Source organism: Dendroctonus ponderosae, unplaced genomic scaffold (genome assembly GCF_020466585.1).
Source record: "Dendroctonus ponderosae isolate FM_Combo_2020 unplaced genomic scaffold, Dpon_F_20191213v2 Dpon_F_20191213_8, whole genome shotgun sequence".
NCBI lineage: Eukaryota > Metazoa > Arthropoda > Insecta > Coleoptera > Curculionidae > Dendroctonus > Dendroctonus ponderosae.
This window is the reverse complement of record NW_026019016.1, coordinates 11214210-11236664: the sequence shown is the minus strand read 5'-3', so window position 1 is coordinate 11236664 and position 22455 is coordinate 11214210. Positions and strand designations below refer to the sequence as shown.

The window sequence follows — 22455 nt, the reverse complement described above, 5'->3', positions numbered from 1 at the left end:
ATAAAAAATGCAACCTTGTACTTTAGAAAATAATTTTAAAATGCACCACCCGGCTGTTCTCGGTTTAATCATAAAATTATATTTTATAAAAATTAAATAGTTTAGCCGCAATTTTCCGTGTCGTATAATCTGAATAACCCTGTATATACGAGTTGACTTTAATGAGTTTACTGCAAGATAATCTGAGCCGCTGCGTTGCCTAGGCGCACCACGCCGTTGCCACAGAACTGCGCCAACTCACGAAAATTCACTGAGTTACCCAGGCACCGATAGATCCTTTGAAGGCAATAAAAAAAACTACTTGCATTAATAAAAATAATAATTTATTTACATAACTTCAGAATTATCTAAATCTACTGTTTTCCGTCGCTTGAAGCTTTTCTTTCCTCGAATCTCCTCCAATTTCCTTTTCTTCGATATTTTTTTCTTTTCCTGAACTTTGATTTTCTTTTGGGCGTACAACTCTGGATCAGTCACAGCCAGCTGGTTTCTTTCCCGTTTCCTTTCCGCTCTTCTCACTGTCAAATTTTTCTGCAACTTCTGCAAGAGCATGGAATATTCGTCGATTCCGATGATTTTCTTTAAGTGATTGGCCACTTCCTTGGCCAATTGCCTTAGAGGCGCGTTCTTTTCTTCCGTGGTTATCATTTCGCGAACTAACGGAGCTAACAAATGATGTAAAATGGGTTTTATATTCCCCTTATCTAGGGCAGTGATAACTCCGGCGGTCCACTTGAACACTTCAGTCCTTAGAATGATGCTTGCACTGTTTTCGATCACTTCAGAGTTGATTATTTTGCGCATCCTCTTGCTAAGCCAAAGCAAGTTGACTTTTTTCTCGGTGTTATTGGGGACTTCTTGCAAAACACGCGCAATAAAAACCAAGTTTTTAATCACCTGCTCTGCTAAGTCACTCTTAATGTCGGTCGGAGTTAACTGATCACACAAATCCAACGTCAAACTCTTCAAGCAGTTTTCTGGATCGCTGTGCAGATATCCAGCTCCGGATTTTTCTTCCAGCAGCAATTTTGCTAATTTATCCACGTCAATAGATGACAAAACAAATCCCAAAAATTGGGCTGCCGCTAAACGAACCCAATCATGGGGATAAGCTAGAAGCGTTTGGCTGTAGTACGCTAAATTCTCAATAGCTTTCTCATTTTTCAAGAACTTCGGACAGTGCGTGCATATCTTTAGTATCAACTGCAGCACTTGGAAGTAATGGTGATCCTTCAAGCGCTGTATGTTTTCTGGGGTGTTTTTCGGCCTATTCACTTTCACAAACTTACCAGGAGCGTTGCTGGTCAGTCCGAATTGTTTGAGCAAAAGCGGCACCATCACAGGCAAACGCGGTTCGAATTCATCAGTTTCTACAGTTACAAATATTCCGCATAATTGGGCAGACAAACGCCTATGGCTAATCTGGAAAAAATTAGAGCGCCGTTGAAAATGCACGTTGCATTTAGATATGTGGCTGCCTACCTCTTTATCCTTCAGCCAAAGAGTTAATATTTCAAAAAGAGGATCTCTATCAGCTTTGACTAGTCTTTTCAGCATTGCTGATAGACATTCGGCGACCATTTTTCGGCATTCCGGAACGTCGTCATTTACTAGTCTAGCCCCCAAGGTAATCAACAATGTGCCGCTGTGATTCTTCAATACTGCCTATACAAAAATTATACATTTACACATCTTACCGCGCGTAGAGTGCGTTACTTACCAGTGGGAAGGAATTGATTAAAGTGTGGATCATTTCAATTGCAGACTCTCGTCCGTGTTGCATTTCAAAACTCATTTGAGAAATGTAGAAACTAAGGTGTTTTTCCAACGAATTTCCCAGAGGATATTCCATGATAAATTGATGAAAGACCGACCTAGAATTTTTTAAATGTACAGAAGTGAGAGTGGGGTTGAGACCGGATTGAACTAATTTTACTTTTTAGAAACGACCAACGTTCATTCCGGTTTTATCAATGTTAGGCCTAGATAAAACTTGAATAAACGGTGCCAGAAATGTATTACAGTCCGACTTACCTAGATTGAGATCTAACGTAATTTAACTCAGAAATGATACTCAGTTCAGCCACTTTAGCAATCACATCCTGTATTTCAGGAACAATTAGTTTCCGTGAAATGATGGCTTTCAGCAAACTAAACGCAGTAGCTTGACGGTCATGATCATGCATATCCTGTTCCACATATATCAGAAGAGCTTTAAGCTGATCTGTGGTAACTGTGTAGTAGTGGACGTCTCTTACTAATACTGCCATGGCCTAAAAAATTTAATTCGTTAGAAACAATCAAAATATTTTAATTAACATAATTTAAATGTGAATATATCAGGTTTACCTTAAACGCAGCTACGACTAAATCGAAATTATCTCCCTTACTAAGACCGGAGCACGAATATTTGTGCAAGATCGAGAACATTTCTTTGACGACTGGTTTAATGTTTTTCTCCATTGAAGGAATGTCGTATTTCATAACCCACTGAAGACACTGGAGAGTCAATGAGCACAACTGAAAATACTAACAGTAGAAAATAATCATCATTAATAAAATCTTAGACAAACCTTCACATGTTTGGACAGTAAACATTTTTTAAATATATTCACAAATGGATCAATAAACGGCTTGTATTCGTCTGCTTTCACCATGTCTCTTTTCAGTAGAGCCAAAACTAGCCTTAAGCCAAATTCCACGATTAAATGGGCATTTGTGTTGGAAGAGGTTTTCACATTTAAGTCCCTGTACGCAGTTCTATTGCCTGGGATTTTTGGTATAATAAAACAGTCTTCTTTTTGGACCTTCTCCTGTAATTGAGGCGATTTTTTCTTCTTCGTTGGTAATAGAGTACTGATTGTTTGAGCTGAAGTGCCATAAGCAAATTTCAATAAGGATTCTACGGAAATGAATGAGTTGTCCACAAGGCCTGAAGCTATATGTCTTAACGCGTCCTGGCCTTTTTGAACTGCTTTAAACGAATGATTTGAATCCAGCAATTGTTTTATCGGTAATATCAGATCCATCAGGCACTGTTCTGTGATGTTTTGAGCAAGTATCTGCAGTGTATCATAGCTCTTGGTCGATCTCGCCTCCGATACCTTCACAGTGATTTTAACTACTTCCTTTTCTTCTGATAGGATTCCGAAGAGATCAGCCGTACATAACTAAAAACGTATACAATTAGGATGATTTAACACATTATCAATTAGTTGCTTACATTGAGAACAGTTAGCAGGACGTCGTCAATGTCTTTCGGCTCGTAGCGTCCTTTGAGGCAACTGAGAATGCCGTGAACGGTGAAGACCAAAACATGCACTTGAAACCCTCTGTTCATTAGAGGCGCTATTTCTCCCAACAGCATGCCAAGATATTTCGGCCCCAGAGATAACATGATTTTTTGAAAGGTCTCTTTTGCCACTCGCCTTACCGACTCTAAGTGCGATTTTAGAAAGGTGCAGAGTTTCAAAAATACCCTGAAAATTAATTGTGAGGTCAATTTTTCTGTCTACAATGGGTATATCATAGTCTACTAATCAGAGTTTCATACCATTTCAAAGGAAACGGAAATTGTTGGGTGTTCTGCGTCGAAAATGTTTGTCTTTTGAAAGAATGCTTTTATTTCTCAATAAGGAATTAACAAATTTTTAGAATTAAATACGGTGACTAATGAGAAGTATTAAATTAAAAACCGACATGAAAATATATTTGAAAATGTCAATCAGAAATCAATTAGAAAAGAGTCAAACAAAAGGCGTCTGCAACATAACATTGTTCTAATTTAACAAAGTAGAAGTAAAATTTTTAAAATCAAGGAAAGTTTTACTTTTTGAAATTGGAACTGTAATTATTCGTTGTATTATTTATCTAGATATTTTTTTATTAACAAATTTTTTATCGAACGGGTAACAAAAACTCCCTCTAAGCGCGAGCCGCAATAGCAAATTCCTAATAGTAGAAATTACTTTAGAGAAGTTGCATTGCATTTAGGCCGAAACCCATAAAAAAAGTTATAATTATATTTTTGGGTCAAAGGTAAAAAATCATACATCCAAGAAAATAAATGCTTGAGATAAGAAAGAATAAAAATACAGAAATAAACAATCAAAATAAAACATTTCACGAGCAAGCATTCATTAGCATGCTATGCCTTTTTTTTTAATTGGCATTATCGTCATTGAATATGGCCATCATTATCACATTTTTCAGAAATTTATTTTTTCTAAATTTTGAATCAAATTTTACCAATCGGTTTTATAACCGCCTTTTTTTTCTGTTCGCCTTAAATCGTCATCCAGGCTCCTAATTCTCATTCCGCCGCCTATTCGTTGTATCCAGCTCGTCCGTGGTCTTCCTCGCTTCCTCGTTTATTGCATATAGTCCAAAAATCGTCAAACTCCTTTAATAGTTATATTCATTTTCATCCGACGTGCGTTTATAGCTTTCCAGTTGATAATAAATTTTCTGATGGATACTGTTTGTTGTGCATGTTTTCCCAAATTTGTTTTGATAGCGAAAAATGTTGATAATTTCGAAACTTTCATTTCATGCATATAGAGAACTTACTCAAATAAATCGATATTTAAAATTTTACTCGAATCACTCGATAATGACAAAAAAAAACCATTGTCAAAAGTTTATTTGATAAAGCAAAAAATAAATTGTAATCATCTAAATTTATTAAAGAAAAACAATTCACAGGGGAGGTTTTAAATTTCAATAATTATCCAATATTTTACAGGGCGCGTGTTGTTGCCTTTGTTTAACAATTTATTAATAGCCTTTTTAGGTATCATTTGATAAGGACAAAACGCAATGCAACTTTTTAAAACTAATTTCTTTACTAATGTAATTTGAGAAAAATGTCACCCAAGAAAGAAGATTTGAAAACATTAAACCGCCTCAACCGTCTATAACTTATCTACCACAAGCGTTATTGTCTAATAAAAACAATTTAAAAAATTAATTTACTGTTAGTGAGTTTTTTGCTTATTAGCAAATGTCTAATTAAATTTTGTGTTTTTCTGCCACTACATTAAACTTCACAATTAATATTAAGTTTAACTGTTTTTTAGAAAATCACAGATTTTAGCATGATTTTGTCATTTGTTTAGCGTGAAACGCTTTGTCTTTTACCGCGATTAAATATAACGTTAACTTTAAATTAACCGGACTAGTCCCAAGTGATTTTCAGCGACCACATAACAGTTCAATGATCACTATTAAAATAAAACGTGCTGCTTTAAATGCAGCGTAAGAGGTCGATACTTTACAGAATGCTTCCGATCTAGCTGGCCAAATGTTTTTAAATGACAAACAAAATTTTAGTGGAGAAATATAAACTTAGGGATATTGAGAATCAATATAATAACATAAATATGTACTTTACAGGTGATAAAATATACAAAACATTATGGCCTCTGTTTGAAAATATAAAATAAATTGCAACTGTCTTGTCTTGTCTCTTAATTTGTCCCTAAATTAATTTTGCTTTCCAGAATTGCCAAATTCATTAAGGGAGTGAAACGGACTGTTTTGTTATGGTACCTATCTAAACAATAGAATTTATTACATTATTATTTATTTATTAATTTATTTATTTCTAACTGGTGCATGGAACAAAATGAGGCCCATTTGAATTGTTCAACATTCAAACATTGTTCAATAAGTATAAAGAATTAGTTTATTTTCGTTGTTCCTTATTAAACCTTTTAAGTAAGTAATTTTGATAATGAAAATTTTGTTTAAAAAATGCATACAATCCCGGTTTCTGTTATCCCTTTGTTTTTGAAATTTTGGATTGCCAAGAGCTCTAAAACAGTTCCGAAAACCATGTAAAAGAAAAAAGTAAACGTCGCAACAAAACTATAGCAAACATGGAAAATGGACATGAAAGTTTTGTTTTGCCGATTAACTGCATCTCCAAAAAAACAAACCTCGTTTGCATGCCACAGTGTTGAATTTTCAAATGAAATTCTGTGAGTTGATGTGCCAATCTTGTGCACTAAGCTACAATTGATTATATCGGGTATTGTCGAAAAGCGGAGAAAAAATGTATTTTAACTCCGAAAAGTTGGTCACTCTGTATCTTTTTCAATCGGCATACAGGCAAATGTCATACATTTTTTTTCTTATAATGAGACTTGTTTTCGTTTAGACTATCAATTTACATCTGGAACATCCTGTATAATCATTCATGCCAAAGTACAGATATCGATGATGAAAATCGGGCATTACTCTCATTCGTATCCAAAGAAAATAAAAGGGGGTATAGCTCAGTGGTAGAGCATTCGACTGCAGATCGAGAGGTCCCCGGTTCAAACCCGGGTGCCCCCTTAATTGAACTTTTTCTTTCCCAAATGGGCATTTGAAGCTCTTTTGCTAAAAATATATATGATATTCCCAAGCTAAACAAAAACTTCTTCCATGAAAATCTCAAAACGTTTCAAACTATAAACTTTTAAAGCTTCTAAAAAAATATCTGATGATATTTCAATAAACAATTTTGCAATGTAACAACTTTGTTTAACTTGAACATTCCAATCCATGGCCCCAACAATAACAACAATCAGAATAGTTGACATAGAAAACACATATTTAAAAGCCGTGGATGGCAAGTCAGCAAATTAGCGCATTCACCACAGCCAACTGCCCAAACTTTCCTTTAAAACTCTGATTGCTGATAGTAATAAATTAAAAGTAAACAACCTTTGCCACATTTGAGATATGTAGATAAGCTTCTTACTTACCCCGGTAGGTGAAAATCAAGAATTTTCTTCGGCAATCGTTGCAGTAATTTTACGACGGCCAAAGATATGGGCACCCTAGACAGATCTTCCTCTTCGCGCTCGGCTCCCGTTCTTTTTCTATTGACTTTATGCGATGAATCGTAGTGGGTCATTTGTGCGAGGGATTTATTTAATTGCGGCAACAAAACCATCTAAAAAATTATCAATATATTTACTTTCCAAACTTTTAGCGTTTCAAAACATCAATTATAAAAAATTCGCTCCAAAAAAAAGAAAACGTTTTTTAAATAAAACGATTTTTACCTGAATGCTCTTGATAACCCTTGTGGCTGTTGATTTGCACAGAACGGAAACTTTTTCCATAATCTTTTCCTTTTCGTTATCCTCCGGTTCTTCCTCAATGTCCTCATTATCCTGCAAAAAATCCTCCAACTCCGGACTTTCTTCAGCATTCTCTCCGTCAGCTGGTTCCTTATCCTCCACTTTATCGCCTTCCATCACAACTTCGCTTATCACCTTCTCTTTCCCCACTTTGTCAACTTCCATTGCAGCTCCCTTCATCAGCTCATCACATTTCTTGAATTCCCCGATGTGGCCTTTACTCAAATCGAAATGGAAGGCATCCAATATAATAACTACCAATCGTATCAGTTGCTTTTGAAATTCGGCTTTGTACCGTAGTTTTGAGAGGGTGTATTTCAGAACCGCTTCATATTGGTGCCAAGGAATAATTCTGCAAAGCACTCCGACCATTTCGATCGAAGCATCAACTACAGCGTTCTTTCCTGAGAACTTTTCGGTGCCCAAATAGTAAGTAGCCAGAGGCAATAGGAATTGAGTCACCGTTTTAGGATTGGGAGGAACTGTTTCTTCTCTCATCAATTGGCAGAACTTTGTCATCGCCCTGGCATGTCTGTGTATCTGCATATGGGTCAAATTTTCGAAGAAATCCACTTCAGGATCCGCCTTATTTGTGTATTTATTTAAATCCCTTAGAGCGAAGTGGATATCGGGGCACTCCCTGGCTAAACAGCCCATCAAGCCAATGCATTCATTTCGAAAATCGGCATTATTATTGACTCTCATTCCGTTTTTGATTAAGCTAAATATGCAGCCGTTCAAAAGATAGTCCAGATCCTTCTGATTTCTTTGGCATTTTTTTAAAATGGCTGGGCATAGCATGCGTAAGGTATGCGAGGAGTTGCCTTTCAAGGATAGATCCTTTTCGTTCTTCATTGTGAAGAACAGATTGTAGACCAGAAGACTGCCGAAAGATACATCTACTTCGTTATTGGTTATTAAATCCTGAATTTTCTTAAATGCCCCGTGGCGCTTCTCGAAGTCTGGTTGGTCTAGCCACTTTACATCAAAGGCATTTAATTCGTTGATTAAACTTGACGCAAGTGCCAGTTCCGTGCAGCCTGATTTTGATCCAATGTAGTTCAGAGTTTTAATTAAAACCTTCCTGCAGGAAGAATAAGAAACGTCCGCAAACAAAGGCGTCAAGTTCCTCAAATGATTTTCTGGGTGGTCCACATTTTTAAGCAGATTATAAATGGTGGTTAGGAACTGTAAAACTACTTCTTCGTCTGAAGCACATTTCTTCGCTACAACTGGCATAAGTAGTTGCAATATCGAGCCACTAATATCACTTTCCCAAACAAGTTCAGATATCCGGCACAAGATGAACAACTCAGTCTTATTCAGAGACTTGTTTTTACCTTGCAGCTTCCGCTTAATTTTTTCGAGAATAATTGGTACATGTGGAAGCAGAATGCAACTTCCATAATTCAACTTCTCGTTGATTTTGCACTTTTCCAAAATGGTTTTTTCAATGGGCAGCACATTTTCTACCTCCAGTGCCACATCGGCTTCGTCCGCGGCCAGTTCATATTTAAGCAGCGATTCTACCATTTCGTAGATAACATTCACAACGGCGATGTTGCTCTTTTCATTGACCAATAACTTGAACACGTGGGGCAGGATGTATTGATTCGGGTCGTCTTCTTTAAACTTCACTAACAACTGGAAATATCTCGGATTCGATCCCCATTGCTGTATAAGTTTTAGTAAAGTTGTGGGACTGTGGATACCCTCAACGTTCAACCTATCCAGATAAGGCCAAATGAACGTCTCAAAGACTGTGTTAATTTGCTTAGGAGTCCACAAGTACTTGTCAAATTGCTCAAAGAATCGCTCTAAGGTTTTTAATGAGGACGTTCTGATGTTTCTTAGAATTGCCAAATATCCTGAGTGAATCTACAGAGAACAGTTTGATGTGAACAAGGGAAAAAAAACCAGAAGTAAAAAATTTAACTTACCTTGTCCATTTGATCTAACACTCCTTTGGTGGTAGATCCAACAACGAAAAGTATTTTCAGCAAATAGGTCAGCAACTTGTCGCCCATCAAGCCGCCAAATTGATCCAAAATAACATTGAGCAGATTAATGGTGCTGAGCAGTTTCTTTGGAGCAAAGCACTTCTCCAGGTCAGTTTGTTCAATTACTGACTTAACTAAAAGCAAATCGTCCTCTTGCAGATACTTTGCGTAAACAGCAAACGATTTCTGCACAAAACTTAACATTTCGGTTTCGTCGCATCCAGCTAAGAAGCGCAAAATTAAACTCCTCCGGTTTTGTCCACCGGCCTTTCCTCCTGTTCTCAAACCGGTTTTAAGGCTCATTTTGCTAAAAACTATCTGCAAAATCACCGGCATGAGATTTTCCCTATGGTCAACTTGGACTTCAGTCGTTTCCTTGTCAATCCGAAAGTTTGTGATTTCATTCTTGAAATTTTTCTCGTCGACCAAATTGTACAAATGATCCTTGTAAGGCATCAGGTATTTAAACTTGTATGTCATCAGACAATCTAACGCTGCCTTCTGAATATCAGCGTTTCTGTGTCTTAGCAATTCGAAATAAAGCTGATATAAATCGGATTCGCGGTACATTGATTTGGGGCTTCTGATTTTGGAAAGCACTGATAATTTGTTTAATAATGTCCTGAAACACACAAAAAATGAACGTTAAGCAAATTGGACTTTTTCGTAAAGTAAGCGATGATGTTGCTATTTTAATTTCGCTGTTATTGTTATGTTACACGGGATGATGCACTTCGAGAAGATGAAGAAATGGAAGCATTTTTAGAAGACAAAGTAAAGACACTGAATAAAGGAAAAACACATTTCAGAATGATCATCGGCGACTTTAATGCAAAAAACGGAGAGTAAAAACAAGGAAATCCAGATAATGTTGGAGATTCGGTTTGGAAAGACGCAATGACGCGCTGACATGTTCATTAATTGCATTTTAGCTGAAAACGTATTCTGTTTAAAGGAGATGGACATGGAGAAATCCAACTGGTACGATAAAAAAACGAGAATAAGAGGAATATCTGTACTGACGTAACAGTTTGATACTGGAAGCGACCACCGGGTGATTAGAGCAACAATTCCCCTAAACCTGAGAATTTAAAGAGCAAAACTTGTCAATAAGCAAATTAAGCGTCCATAAAGAGGCGTTTCAAAAAGAATTGGAGAAGAAATTTAACCACATTGTCAACATAACTGGAATCATCTCGCCGAGAAAATAAGGAAAGACATTCACACAATAAATAGGACAATTTCTTCCAGAGTTAAAATACCAAGACAGTAAGCTAACCCCAAGCACACTAAAACTTATAAAAGAAAGGAAAACAACATCCATAGATGCAGTAGAATACCAGGAGCTCAACCGGAGGATACAGAGGACAGAAAGGAGAGATGCAAGATCCTATAATACCACAACAATTGAAACCGGAATTGAGGATAATTCTAACATTAAAGTTCTTAGACCGATACCTTTGCCTGAAAAATCAAGAATTCTCATCCTCTGAAGGATGAGGATGACTGTATGTTGACTAGAAGAGACGAAATCTCTAAACATGTAGAAATATTTTATTCTCGTTTGCACACCTCTGTTGTGCTGGATCCTAATGTTCAGAGAGTTACCATTTGCAATGTAGGTTCAGAAGAATTTCCTGATATAACCAACGAGGATGTAAGGCTGGCACCAGGACAAATGAAGAACCGTAAATCGCCTGGTGAAGTGTACGTAACATGTGAAATGTTAAAAATGGGCGGAGACTTAACAGGAGGAGTTAGCAGTGGAGTTCGTCAGGGTGATCTTATATCCCGAAAACTTTTTACGTTGGCGTTGGAAGACGTTTTTAAAAAGCTACCGTGGCAAAATAAAGGTGTTAACGTTGATGGTAGGTACCTTTTTGAACCATTTATGCTTCGACGATAACATGAGTGCTTATTACCGAGCGACAATAAAAAAAAATGACCACCAAATTGTAACGAATGTGACATGAATATTTCTTAAGTTTGATAGTTTTTATTCAATTATCCGTTAATTTACAAATTGCATCATTTGAAGAAAGAAGAATAGAGTTTTATTTTTGGGGTAGGTTAAAAGACCGGGCGTTCCAAGACAAACCCACAGCCAGAAATATGATGGGAAGAAGTTAAAATGGCATTAGAACTTTGTCCAGGGCTGAGATTGAATCAGCAGTTTTTTCTACGGAAATTTGAATAAATAAATGCATTGAGAATGATCGAAGACATTTTGAACATTTGCCAGATTTTTTTGGCTTGATTGTGCGGGTAAATCTACGACTTTTTCAACTTCTACTGTTTCATTGTTATTATTTGTGCCGTTCGCCCGTTGGCTTTTAAGCACGCTACTGAAGATGCACTTCGACACATTTAGTCAGTAGTTAAAGCACGTGAAATGCAGTTTTTCAAGGTGGTGTTATAAGCTGACATTTCGCAAATTCATGTTCAACAAAATCGCCCGATCTTAATCTAGAGGATTATTTGCTGGTTGATTTTTTTGTCCCCAACTATGGTGTACAAATTAAAGGCAAATTGGTCTGATGCAACTGGAAATGTTAAATAATGCGTTTACACTGATAAAGAAGAGCAATTTCGAGCAATTGTTATCCCCCCATTATCTAACATCAGAAAAACTTATTATTTGGAGTTCATTCTTCTTAATTCGTTTTTTTAATATCCCTTAATTTATTTTTTTATATGTAATGTTTGTATTGGTTTATACATATTTATAAAAAAAAATACGAAAACGATAACAAATCGATTGCAATAAAACCGTGAGTACTTACTGAAACACAGTTTTCTTTCCAAGTTTGGAACGTTTTGGCGTTTCAGGCTCCTCAGAAACGCCAATATTTTGCTCCATTTCTATCACCTTCAATTGATCTGAGCTTTCTTCTCCGGAGAAAGTTTTAATATTGCACATAGTTGCAATTTCTGCGCTAGTATTAGTATACTCATCTCTATAACCAAAAAAAAGGTCAACATTTTGCATTGTTGAAAAAAAATTGGCACTTACTGAATAAAGCTCAAAACTAATTGAGAGACGTCTCTTGTCTTAGATTCGCCTACATCTGCAAACATGCCCAAAGCTTTCCAGAGTAAAATCCTATAATTAACAAAGTCCGATTTATCATTCACTTTCTGTGTGTCCTGAAACAAATCGCCCAAAGTGTCCAAATTCGTTTCGATTACATCCATCTTCAAGTCTGACGCCTTCGCAATCTGTTCAACTGTTCGTTGCAATTGCACGCTGAAAACACTCCAAAACTCGTTGATGTTCAATCCATGAGCGTGTGTTTCGATAATTTTGCACACTGGTTCCCAAAGTAACTTGAAATTCATGTACAAAACTCCACATAAATAACGAAGAGGGATGATTCTGAAGGCAGTCTTATTGCACATGATCATTTGCGGTTTGTCAAAGTTCAGTTTTTCCAATCTTTGCAACTGATCTCTATATGTGTGAACCAGGGGTTCGATAGATTCCACTTGATGCATCAGTGTAAAGATTCGAAATGGCTCAATCGGGACTTTCGGATCATCCGAGTGCTTTAAGTCGAATTCTGGCAATCTTTCGAATAAGGAGTATATGTGAGAAGTCAATAGACGCATCTGGAATAATTGATGATTTGTTTATCTAGTTTAATATCTTAAGATTAACAGTATTCTATTTACAGCGTATCCATTTAATATTCGGATACTATACCCTATTTCAACTGCGGCTTCTTTGCAAACGATATTTAAAAAATAGGTAAATAAACTTGATTCAAGAATATTTTTAAATTAAAACATCGCGCTCATGATGATTATAAATAATGTGGTGGTGAAACATATTACCACATTTTGATTTATTTTCCTGACTGCATGTAATTGTTATTATATTTTTTTCCTTCCTGGGTTTCAGTCAGTGTGAAATCATTTTTTATATCGTTTATTCCATAACGTTTCGGCGAGACAACAGCGCCATCATCAGATTAAAAATTCATACAAACTCATGATTGGTGAAAATCAACGTTCTTTTAGGTCTTTGCCATCTTGAAACCTTCTTACCAATCATGAGTTTGTGTAAATTTTAAATCTGATGATAGCGCTGTTGTCTCGCCGAAACGTAATGAAATGAACAATGTTCAAAATTTTTACTTCTCACTTTGACTGAGACCCAGGCAAGATAAGAATATCATAACAAATACACACAGTCAGGAAAATAAATCAGAATTATGTATTATGTATCTGTATGGTTGCTTGCAGAACGGAATCATGTTTTTGCATGAAGCCGAACTGCTCCAGAGGGACCTCATAATTGGGAAACATTAGATTCTTTTAGGGCTTGGCTGTCTTAAAACCTCAAATTTTTTGTTCCAATTGAACAACCGAAACGTTATGAAATAAACGATATAAAAAAATTTATTTCACACTTTGACTGAAACCCAGGAAGGACAATAATTTAATAACATATTTCCACAGAAATATTGGCAGTATTGCCATTTTTTTTTCAAAGAGTTTTATACAGCTTTAATAGTTTTCAGATTTTTTTAAAGAACGCTTTGTATTTTTCTCAGCTTCAACTCATGAAAGCCTTAATGTCTCACCATAATCCACTAATTCCAATCATCCTGTACAAGTCATTCTGATTTTTTATTTTTCTATCTCTTATCATCAAGCCGCAGTTAAATAACTGAATGTCAAATGATCACTCTGTATAATTGTATATTAATACTTCGAATTTATACAGGATGAGTTTTTTTCGATGACTTCTACAGGAGTCTTGGAAACTACAACAGATACAACGAAGAAAGTTAAATGAACAAAAAACTGAAGTTTTGAATGCTCTACTCAAAACCAATTTTATTTTTCTAAAATTTTACAGCTGTCAGGAACCATGTGAAAAAAAACACTTATTTATGGCAGATTTTTAAATGATTCCTAGTTCCGTCAATATTAATCTAACAGGAAAACATTAAATAGAAAAGTTGTAGAAAATTGCATGTGACATTTCTACCAATTTACTGTCATTTTTGACATATGACACAAACTTAAGTTTTTTAAATGACAACCATATTTGATTATGCCTTTATTGAATAGAGCAGAGAATTAGTTGATCGAAGTTAGCCATGGAAAATAGTATAAGGCAGACATAAGTGTCTCCATAGTAACAAATAATAACCACACCACATCATTCAATTATTTGGCATTCAAGTTACTTATAAATTTAAGTAAGTTTTATTGTAAGAATAGACTATTCCAATGAAGAAAAGCGCGACATGATTGAAACATACATTAGATGTGATAAAAATACTGGACAAGTCTCTGATGACTATTTTGAGAGGTATTTTGACCGTCGTCAGCCATCCTTAAACACATTCAAAAGATTATACGGCAATTAGGCTTACTTATAGGGCAATATTGGTTATACTTATGGGAGTTTTACACAGCCAAGAAATGAAGATAAATTAATAAATGAAGGCGTGGAGTTTACTGTCAAAAATGACAGTATGACATGACATACATTACTGTCAAAAATGACAGTTAATTTAATAAGAAATGTCACATGCAATTTTTCTTTGAAATTTTCTACAACTTTTCTATTTAATGTTTTTCGGTCAGATTAATACTGACAACTAGGAGTCATTTAAAAATCTGTCATAAATTAGTTTTGTTCAAATATCTCTTAACACCTCAACCTCTCTCAACACCTAGCTAATTTTGAAAAAAGAAAATTAATTTCGAGTAGAGCATTCAAAACTATGCCCCTGTAATCCCTGTAGGTACTAATCATCGAAAAAAAATTATAATATGATATAATTATACAGGGTGTACATTTGATCTTATGCGAGCAAACTGCAGGAAAGTCAAGTTAAAAAGCACTTACATTAGTGATTTCAGTAGGGATAGAAAACTTACCTCATGGTATGGACTGTTAAAATTGCCTTCACAAACTGCATTAATTTTCACAAGCATATTCGAATTGATGGCATTCTCGCAATCTTTAAAGGCTTCGAAAAGCAGGTCCAAAGATTTAAGTGCAATTAAATATTTCACTTCTGAAGCATATTTCAGGAGTACATCGACTATTTCTTTAAACTTTTCCTGGATGGTTGTGGTGTCATCTACGTGAATAAGAGCTTCCAGAATAATATTCAGCCAAAACAGCTGCCTTCTAATTTCACTTGGTTCCGCCTCCTTTTCCACATGGGTCAGCAATGAGAAGAAATTAGCATGTAATTTTTCAATTAGCAAAGTTTTCTGCTCCGATTTCAACTCGAGATGTGGAAAACAAATTAAGGCACAGAAGTAGTTCTCAGACATGTTAACCCACTGACTATCGGCGATGTTCAAAAAACTGAATAACTTTTCAAATATTTCCGGTCTCAACTGTCGGAAGTCCAATGAGTACTTGCTCCAGTCTCCTAACGAAATTCCTGATATACACAATGGTCGTTTGGTAACTACTAGTTTCGTCAAAGTGTAAATGCAATCATCATCAAACCCGTAGAATCCACATTTAGATAAAAACGTGGGCAAAATCAGTGTTTCAAACAAAGAGCAACTTCCAGTATTCTCTATAAAATAAAGCAGGACTTTCTTTTCAGCGGTCGAAAGAATTTTCCTAATCAGTTGGGAAGCTTGTTCTTGAGGAAGCCTGATGCACTTTGAAAGCAGCATAGATATTGAAACTTGAATGGCTTTTTTTATCACGCTCTCGTTCAAATCGGTCAACGACAGCAATTTAACTAGCTGCTGAATGAGAACAGTTGGATCTTGCAACAGTTTGCCATTCTTATACTCAACCATTTGCCCAACTAATTTTAGGGTGTACTCAAAAACACGGTCATTGTTTTCACTCTTCCCTGCCTTGTGATTCTCTTGCAAAGTGACCATGGTTTTGATCAAAATATCCCAAAGCGGCTTGTTCTTTGTATGATGAATACCGTCTGCTATATTAGTCACAACATGTTCGATAATGTCAAACAAAGTGTCCTGATATTTTTCACTCCACAATGACTCAAAGCAGAATGGCAAAAACTGTTCTGCACAATTATGAAATTGGCCATCTACTCCATTGGCTACTTCAAACAGAAGCTTCCCACAGCCCGAAACGCCCTGAAAAGTACCAAAATTTATGGTATTAAATGGAAAAAATCATGTTAGTAGATAACTTACGTTATTCTTTTTGCATACAGTTTTCACAAGTAATTCTAAAAAGGCTGGTATGTCCTTGACTTTTCTGGCAACGAAGGCAAAACTCTCTGCAGCAAATGCGTTGATGTATTCAGGTTTTCCATCAGAAAGTAACGGCAGAAGCGAAGTGAAAACTTCATGGATGTTCTTAATCATGGGCCGCCAGAGGATTTTGAATAAGTGGGCTAAACAGCTGAAGGTCCATTCGAGCTGCTCAGTATCCTTAGTGTTCAACAGATCGATAATTACCTCTAAGAATTTTTGATAATACGGATAGAACTCCTTGCGCAGATCCTGTGCAAGAGCCACCACGCTTCTAAAGACAAAAACTAGTTAATTTTAAAAACATTGTTTTAAGTGGAGTATAATTACTCTAATATCGGCTGCAGATACAATGCATTTTTATGGCCCAAGTAGCTTAGAATCACTTCAATAATGTGGTCTTTGGCCAGTAGAACTTGCGGCAAAGTAACGTAGTTATCAGCCCTAATCTCCTTCTTAAACCTATCGTAGCCCTCTGTAAGGTTTAGTACATTCCACTTCTGTATGGTTTGGTAAAAGTGGCTTTCATTTTCCTCAGAATCAGCTTCGTACTCGTGCCTGATTTTGTGAAATATATCAACGTCGATGTTTGAAATGCGCTCAGCAAACGGTTGGAACTGAAAAATTTAATATATTAACGTAAAACTTGAACCGGTTGGATTTTTGTTGACTGGATGTTGATTCTTGACATTCAGTGTTTGAATGTTGAAAGTAACTGATTTACTTCGACTTCCGTTGTCTTACTTATAAGGATCGCAACATTTCGCTTGGCAAAATTTGCAACTTGCTTTGTTTTCACGGGAATAATTGGATGTAGAAAAGTTGCTTCTATTCCCGAATCATGCAAGATATATGAAAATGAACCTAACTAGAACGAGTTCCTCGTCAATTCTGTGAGAATAAATACAGTTTCATTTTTTTAAATAGATTCAGTTCACGAAACGAAAATTTGTGTTTTCTGGACAACAAAAAACGCTAGCTGATTTGAGACGTTTTAGAGCATTTACAGATCGTCATTTCATTTCGTTGAGGAAATAACCATGTTTTCAATAGATTGGGTTCACGAAACGAAAATTTGTGTTTTAATCCAATTAAAATTTTCTTTTAACCCTGCTAATGGTCAGAGAAACACTTGAAATCCTCCCACCGGTCTTCTAAACTCAGCAGCTATAATATTCCAAACATTTCCTTATACAAAATCTGCTTTTCTAACTCAATTAAAGACTTTGCTTGAATATCGTCAAAAGTCGCACATTCACTGGAATCAAAAGGAAAAATTGCCATGACCAACAAGGAGCCCGAGCAATAATTCATTGAAAAATTGGGGTAATCCATCCATTCATTGTCTTTAGTTCGATGTAACAGAAATGTAGCTGAAAATAGACTATGAATGCTTTCATTGTCGGTCAAAACATCGGCTGAATTTTTTTTGTTTTTGCACAACAGATCAAGCTTAATACTCGTGAGCTCTTGTGAAAATCAGGTTGAGTATTCCGTCGCTCATGCTGGTGAGTGCGAAAAGAACAATTTACAAATTAGAGCATGTTTTGTACATAGATCTGCCTTTTAAGCCTTAAAGGCCAATCCGATAAGATCTGGTAATAAAATTAAATTACGCGTTCTCTCGCTTTTAATAGTGCGCGCAAAGAGAACTCTTCACAAATCATAGAATGTGAATCTAAACTTTAAGCCGCTTTTGCAGAACAGATCAAGTTGCATGAGCTCAAAGTTTCAACTTTCAAAAAATAACAAAAGGCTAATCCGAGAACTCATGTGAAAATCAAGTTGTGTTTTCCGTCGCTCTTAATTGGGCGAGCAACGAAAATCATCCACAAATCATGGCATGGTTTGAATATGAATCTGCTCTTTAAGCCGCTATTGCGCAACAGATCAAGCTACATGAGCTCAAAGTTTTCTAAAGAATGAACAAAAGGCTAATCCGAGAGCTTCTGTGAAAATCAAGTTTCGTTTTCCGTCGTTCTTAATTGGGCGAGCAACGAAAATCATCCACAAATCATGGCATGGTTTGAATATGAATCTGCTCTTTATGCCGCTTTTGCCCAACAGATCAAGCTGCAAAAGCTGAAAGTTTTATAAAAATTGAACAAAACACTGATCCGAGAGCTCGCATTTAATTTAGGAGCTAAATGAAATTAAGACAAATATAAATGGCTTTAAATTTAAAATTGAAATAGTGAAAGATCGGCGCTTTGATCGTTTTTCGTTTAGTGGTTGTTGCCTTTCGTTAAGTTGGAACGTGAAAATTGTATTTGGAAATATTGCCATGCGAAAATGCACTTTCTACAAAAATGTCAACAATAAACAAACTGAAATCGAACTGCGAAGTAAAGCAATGAAAGGGCAAACAAGAAAATGATTATATAATCATCTTTATTCTATAGTTTTTTTTGCGAAAAGGTGATGAAGATCCAGTTTGCTACCGACAGTGGACGAAATTGTCCACTTTGTGTACTGTGGATCGCGCTCTTAAACAGGAAATATAGAATCATTATGGCCCTTATCCTACCTGCTAACTGTAGGATTAAAGTTTTCTATTTGAAGTGGATTTTCATTGTGTAGTGTGAAAGTGTAGTGCACTTTTTGAGGATAAACGTGCAGGAAATGGAGAATTGGACTCCAGCTTACGGAAAGTTGGTACGAAGAATATCTATCTCTCACTTCCTTAGATTAAACTGAGCTTAGTTTTTCTAGAAGCAACTGAAGTTGTATGGCATTATGTATCTCTTTGTCTCTTTTTGCCGATTTCAAATAATTGGACTTTGAACTAAGTGTCGGTTATACTAAAGAACGTTTTTCTTTCTTTCTAGGCGGCACCAAGCCATTTTTGGTAAGTTTTTGCATTCCTTTGCCCCTGGTTGTCATGTAGATGTAGAGCTTTTAGTCCCATATTGTTGCATGTCATATTTTTCCGACGAGGAACGACCAGGGAGTTTCTGGATTCTGTATCGGTTTTTCAATTTTTTTGCGAATTAAATTAATGCCAGATTTAATAGATGATATTAACACATTCTATGGTAGACTCTTTTCATATGAACTTTTACAGTCTGAGTCAATGTCGTTCTTCTACGAACCAGACTTCTTATTGTGTGACGTATTTTGGACCAATTATTGGTTTTCCTTTTTTATCAATTACATTATAAATCAAACGGTTCCTGTGTTCTTAGTAGGGATTGAACTTACAAATTCTAACTTTTTGCGATTTATTTCAACATTAAATGGTCGGGCTTTCCACAGTAGACTGTTCTAATATGTAAAATAAAATGCTCTGTTGCGATTACACTTTTACACGTGTTTTTTCTGCTGTAAATTCCAATCTTTGCTGCTTGGAAAGTCAATAATTCCCGAGAATCCAGACCAAAATGCCTAAAGGTATGTACATCTTATTTCTTACTTTGTGGTGGTTTAGCGGATAGAGGATTCTGCCTGTGATCGTGGCCAACGATTTATTATTCGCACTTTTTTTCAAATTTCACACTCTAAACAAATTATTTTTGGCAAACGACTCATGTGAGGGGTTTTCAGCTACCATCCGTCCGACTATTCAGATCCGCATTTTAATCAGATTTGCTGCTCGCATGTGCAGGTTTGTGGATTTTAAGTAACGACGTTAGCGTTTGCGAATTTAATGTCGCGGATTATGCGGAGTTTACAGTGCGTATTTTGCTGAATTTATACTACGGTTTTTGCGGAGTTTTTATTGCGGTTTATGCGGATTTTTCGAAATGGTAGCGTTTTCCTTTTTACAAATGCTAGGCTAATTTTAAAATATGTTAATTTACTACCTACAAGGTTTTCCTTGAATTTTCCTACTTTTCCTTAATTAATTTCCTTAACATTTAACGTTTTTCAGTTTTGCCGGATAATCCCTTAAAACGTCTCCATTTACCTACTAATAAAGGCTTTATCTTGCAGATTTGAACCATTTATATTTTATTGTTTTATTCAGATACTTACTTTCGAAATATTTAATGTTTTTTAGGTTTAACACGTCTTTAAAATGTCTCCACTTAGGAATAAGAGCTTTCTCTTGCAGCTTTGAACTATTTAAATTTTAATATGTCATTTAAGTACTTATTTTACTAATATTAATTTTTTTAGGTTCGCCAGATAACTTTTTTAAAGTCTCCATTTTCTTCGAGAATTTTTATTTTTGCTACATCATATTAGAATTAAACTGCTCAGCAAAATCAACGTTAAACTGACAAATTGGGACCAACTTTGGAACTGGATAAATTATGATGGCTGAGATTATTTGATTTCTGTTTGAAGCGTTATTTAGTGTTATTATTTTTAGAATAGTGCGTTGTTTTGCAAAAAAAAATAGTGCGTTCGATAAAGTTTCTACTGGGTGGCATATGAAGCAATGCAAGTGGTCTTAAAAAAAATCAACTTTTTGGTTCTGCAGTGAAATTTTTATCTTGAACTCATTTTAAAAATCTTGAGTTTATCACAGTGGACTTGAGAAAATAATACATACCAGGTTGCATGAATGCACTAAATATTTGGAAAAAAACTTCACTAAGTCCAAAATCTTCCGGAATCTCAGATTTCAGGGCAAATTCTAATTTGGGTCATTTATCATGCAACCCTGTACATATGTAAGTATATCGATATATATTTTGTCTTAGATTGCCTATGAAATTTAAGCTTCAATATGAGTTCCAGATCGTGAAAATCGCACCCAGAGCAGAAAAGTTATCTCTGCAAGACCAAAAAGTTGTTTTTTTGAGACCACACCAAGCATGCTAAACTTTTCGAAATTCTGCTTCCGTGCCACCCTGTAGAAAATTTACCTCAGGTGCTTAATTCAAACGATTGACTAACAATAAACAAATGGGGCTCAATAACGCTTCAAAAATAAACCAAATGGATCAAAGCAATCAGAATGTATCCAGTTCCAAAGTTAGTGCAACTTTGGATGTGTAACGTTCATTTGTATTTTCTTTATCATTTAAGTAGGTACTTATTTTCCAAACATTCATTTCTTCTCAGCTTTACCAGGTGAATATCTCAATTTAGTTATAATGTAACTATTTAAAATGATTCAATTCATACTAACAGCTTTTCTTTTCAGCTTTGAACTGGTTATATTTTACTTAATACATCATTTAGGTAGTTTTTTTCCTAACAGTCAAGATTTTTCAGCTTTATCAGCTAACTGTTTGAAATGTATGTATTTATAAGTAAGAGCGTTTTCTTGCAGCTTTGAACGGTTTATATTTCATAATATAAACTTTATTTAAGTACTGTATTCTCTTTCTTAGCGTTCTCATTTGATAGCCCTTTCATTTATATGAACGTTATGAATATGTGAAGGTAACTTTTCATTTGTTAAAAAGAGTTTTCTTAAAACTTTAAGCCTAACTGCGACGACTGATCCTTATATGAGTTAATATTTTCGTACTGAACTTCTTTAAAATAGAGCTATTATTGCTCGAATTTATTTCAATTCGGAAAGCCCAAACCGTGTACTTTCAAAGCGATAGTCTAATGCTCTTATGTCTTATCATTTTAGTAAAACAGCCCCTTTAATGCAATGCAAAACAACATGGCACGTGTTAGAACGCTTCCAAGTTTAAATAATTACTACAGTTTTGATTATTGTACGTCTTTAAATCAAGCCTCATCTCATGAATTTAGGAAGAATTATATTCTAAACATCGGTGCGAATAAATGTGCAATGCGCTTGTAATTATAATAAATGTATCAACAATATTTGTACGGTCCTACCTTGAAAGTATTAACATCTTTGTGTCTAGTTGATTTTTTCATTTTGGTGCACCACTTTACGTTCGAACGCACAAAGAATATTTTTGGAATGACTTCCAATGGAATAGAATTTTAAATTGCTTCTTTACACAAGCTCGAACATTTATCTGCATTTAACATTAGATTATTTTGGCACCTCAATAACCTCAATCAAAAGCATGTGGAGATCTGACGTGAACTTCAGTGCAATACAGGTGGGTATCGTTGTAGAGCTTTGGCAACGTGCAGTGCGATCAACATTTGGTTAATTCTGAAATACGGTTTTTTCGAGTGCAAAAATCGGCTAAAATTACCTGCTATAATTAAATTAAATA

The 22455-nt window shown here is 35.5% G+C and overlaps 1 protein-coding gene and 1 non-coding gene across 2 annotated transcripts; one reads left to right on the top strand and one right to left on the bottom strand.

Annotated features, from left to right (window-relative positions):
* Positions 1–306: 306 nt before the first annotated feature.
* LOC109536113 (small subunit processome component 20 homolog) lies at positions 307–22339 on the bottom strand. Its single transcript, XM_019902196.2, has 16 exons — positions 22103–22339; positions 16682–16968; positions 16292–16625; positions 15032–16231; positions 12147–12742; positions 11917–12090; positions 9074–9755; positions 7056–9011; positions 6753–6943; positions 3224–3479; positions 2574–3170; positions 2350–2520; positions 2035–2273; positions 1721–1874; positions 1483–1665; positions 307–1422 (listed from the first exon to the last, which is right to left on the bottom strand). The coding sequence occupies exons 1-16, from the start codon at positions 22142–22144 to the stop codon at positions 328–330; spliced, it is 8157 nt and encodes a 2718-aa protein (XP_019757755.2). The 5' UTR covers positions 22145–22339; the 3' UTR covers positions 307–327.
* Trnac-gca lies at positions 6268–6339 on the top strand. The gene has a single exon. It is a non-coding gene; the product is annotated as a tRNA-Cys (tRNA).
* Positions 22340–22455: the final 116 nt, after the last annotated feature.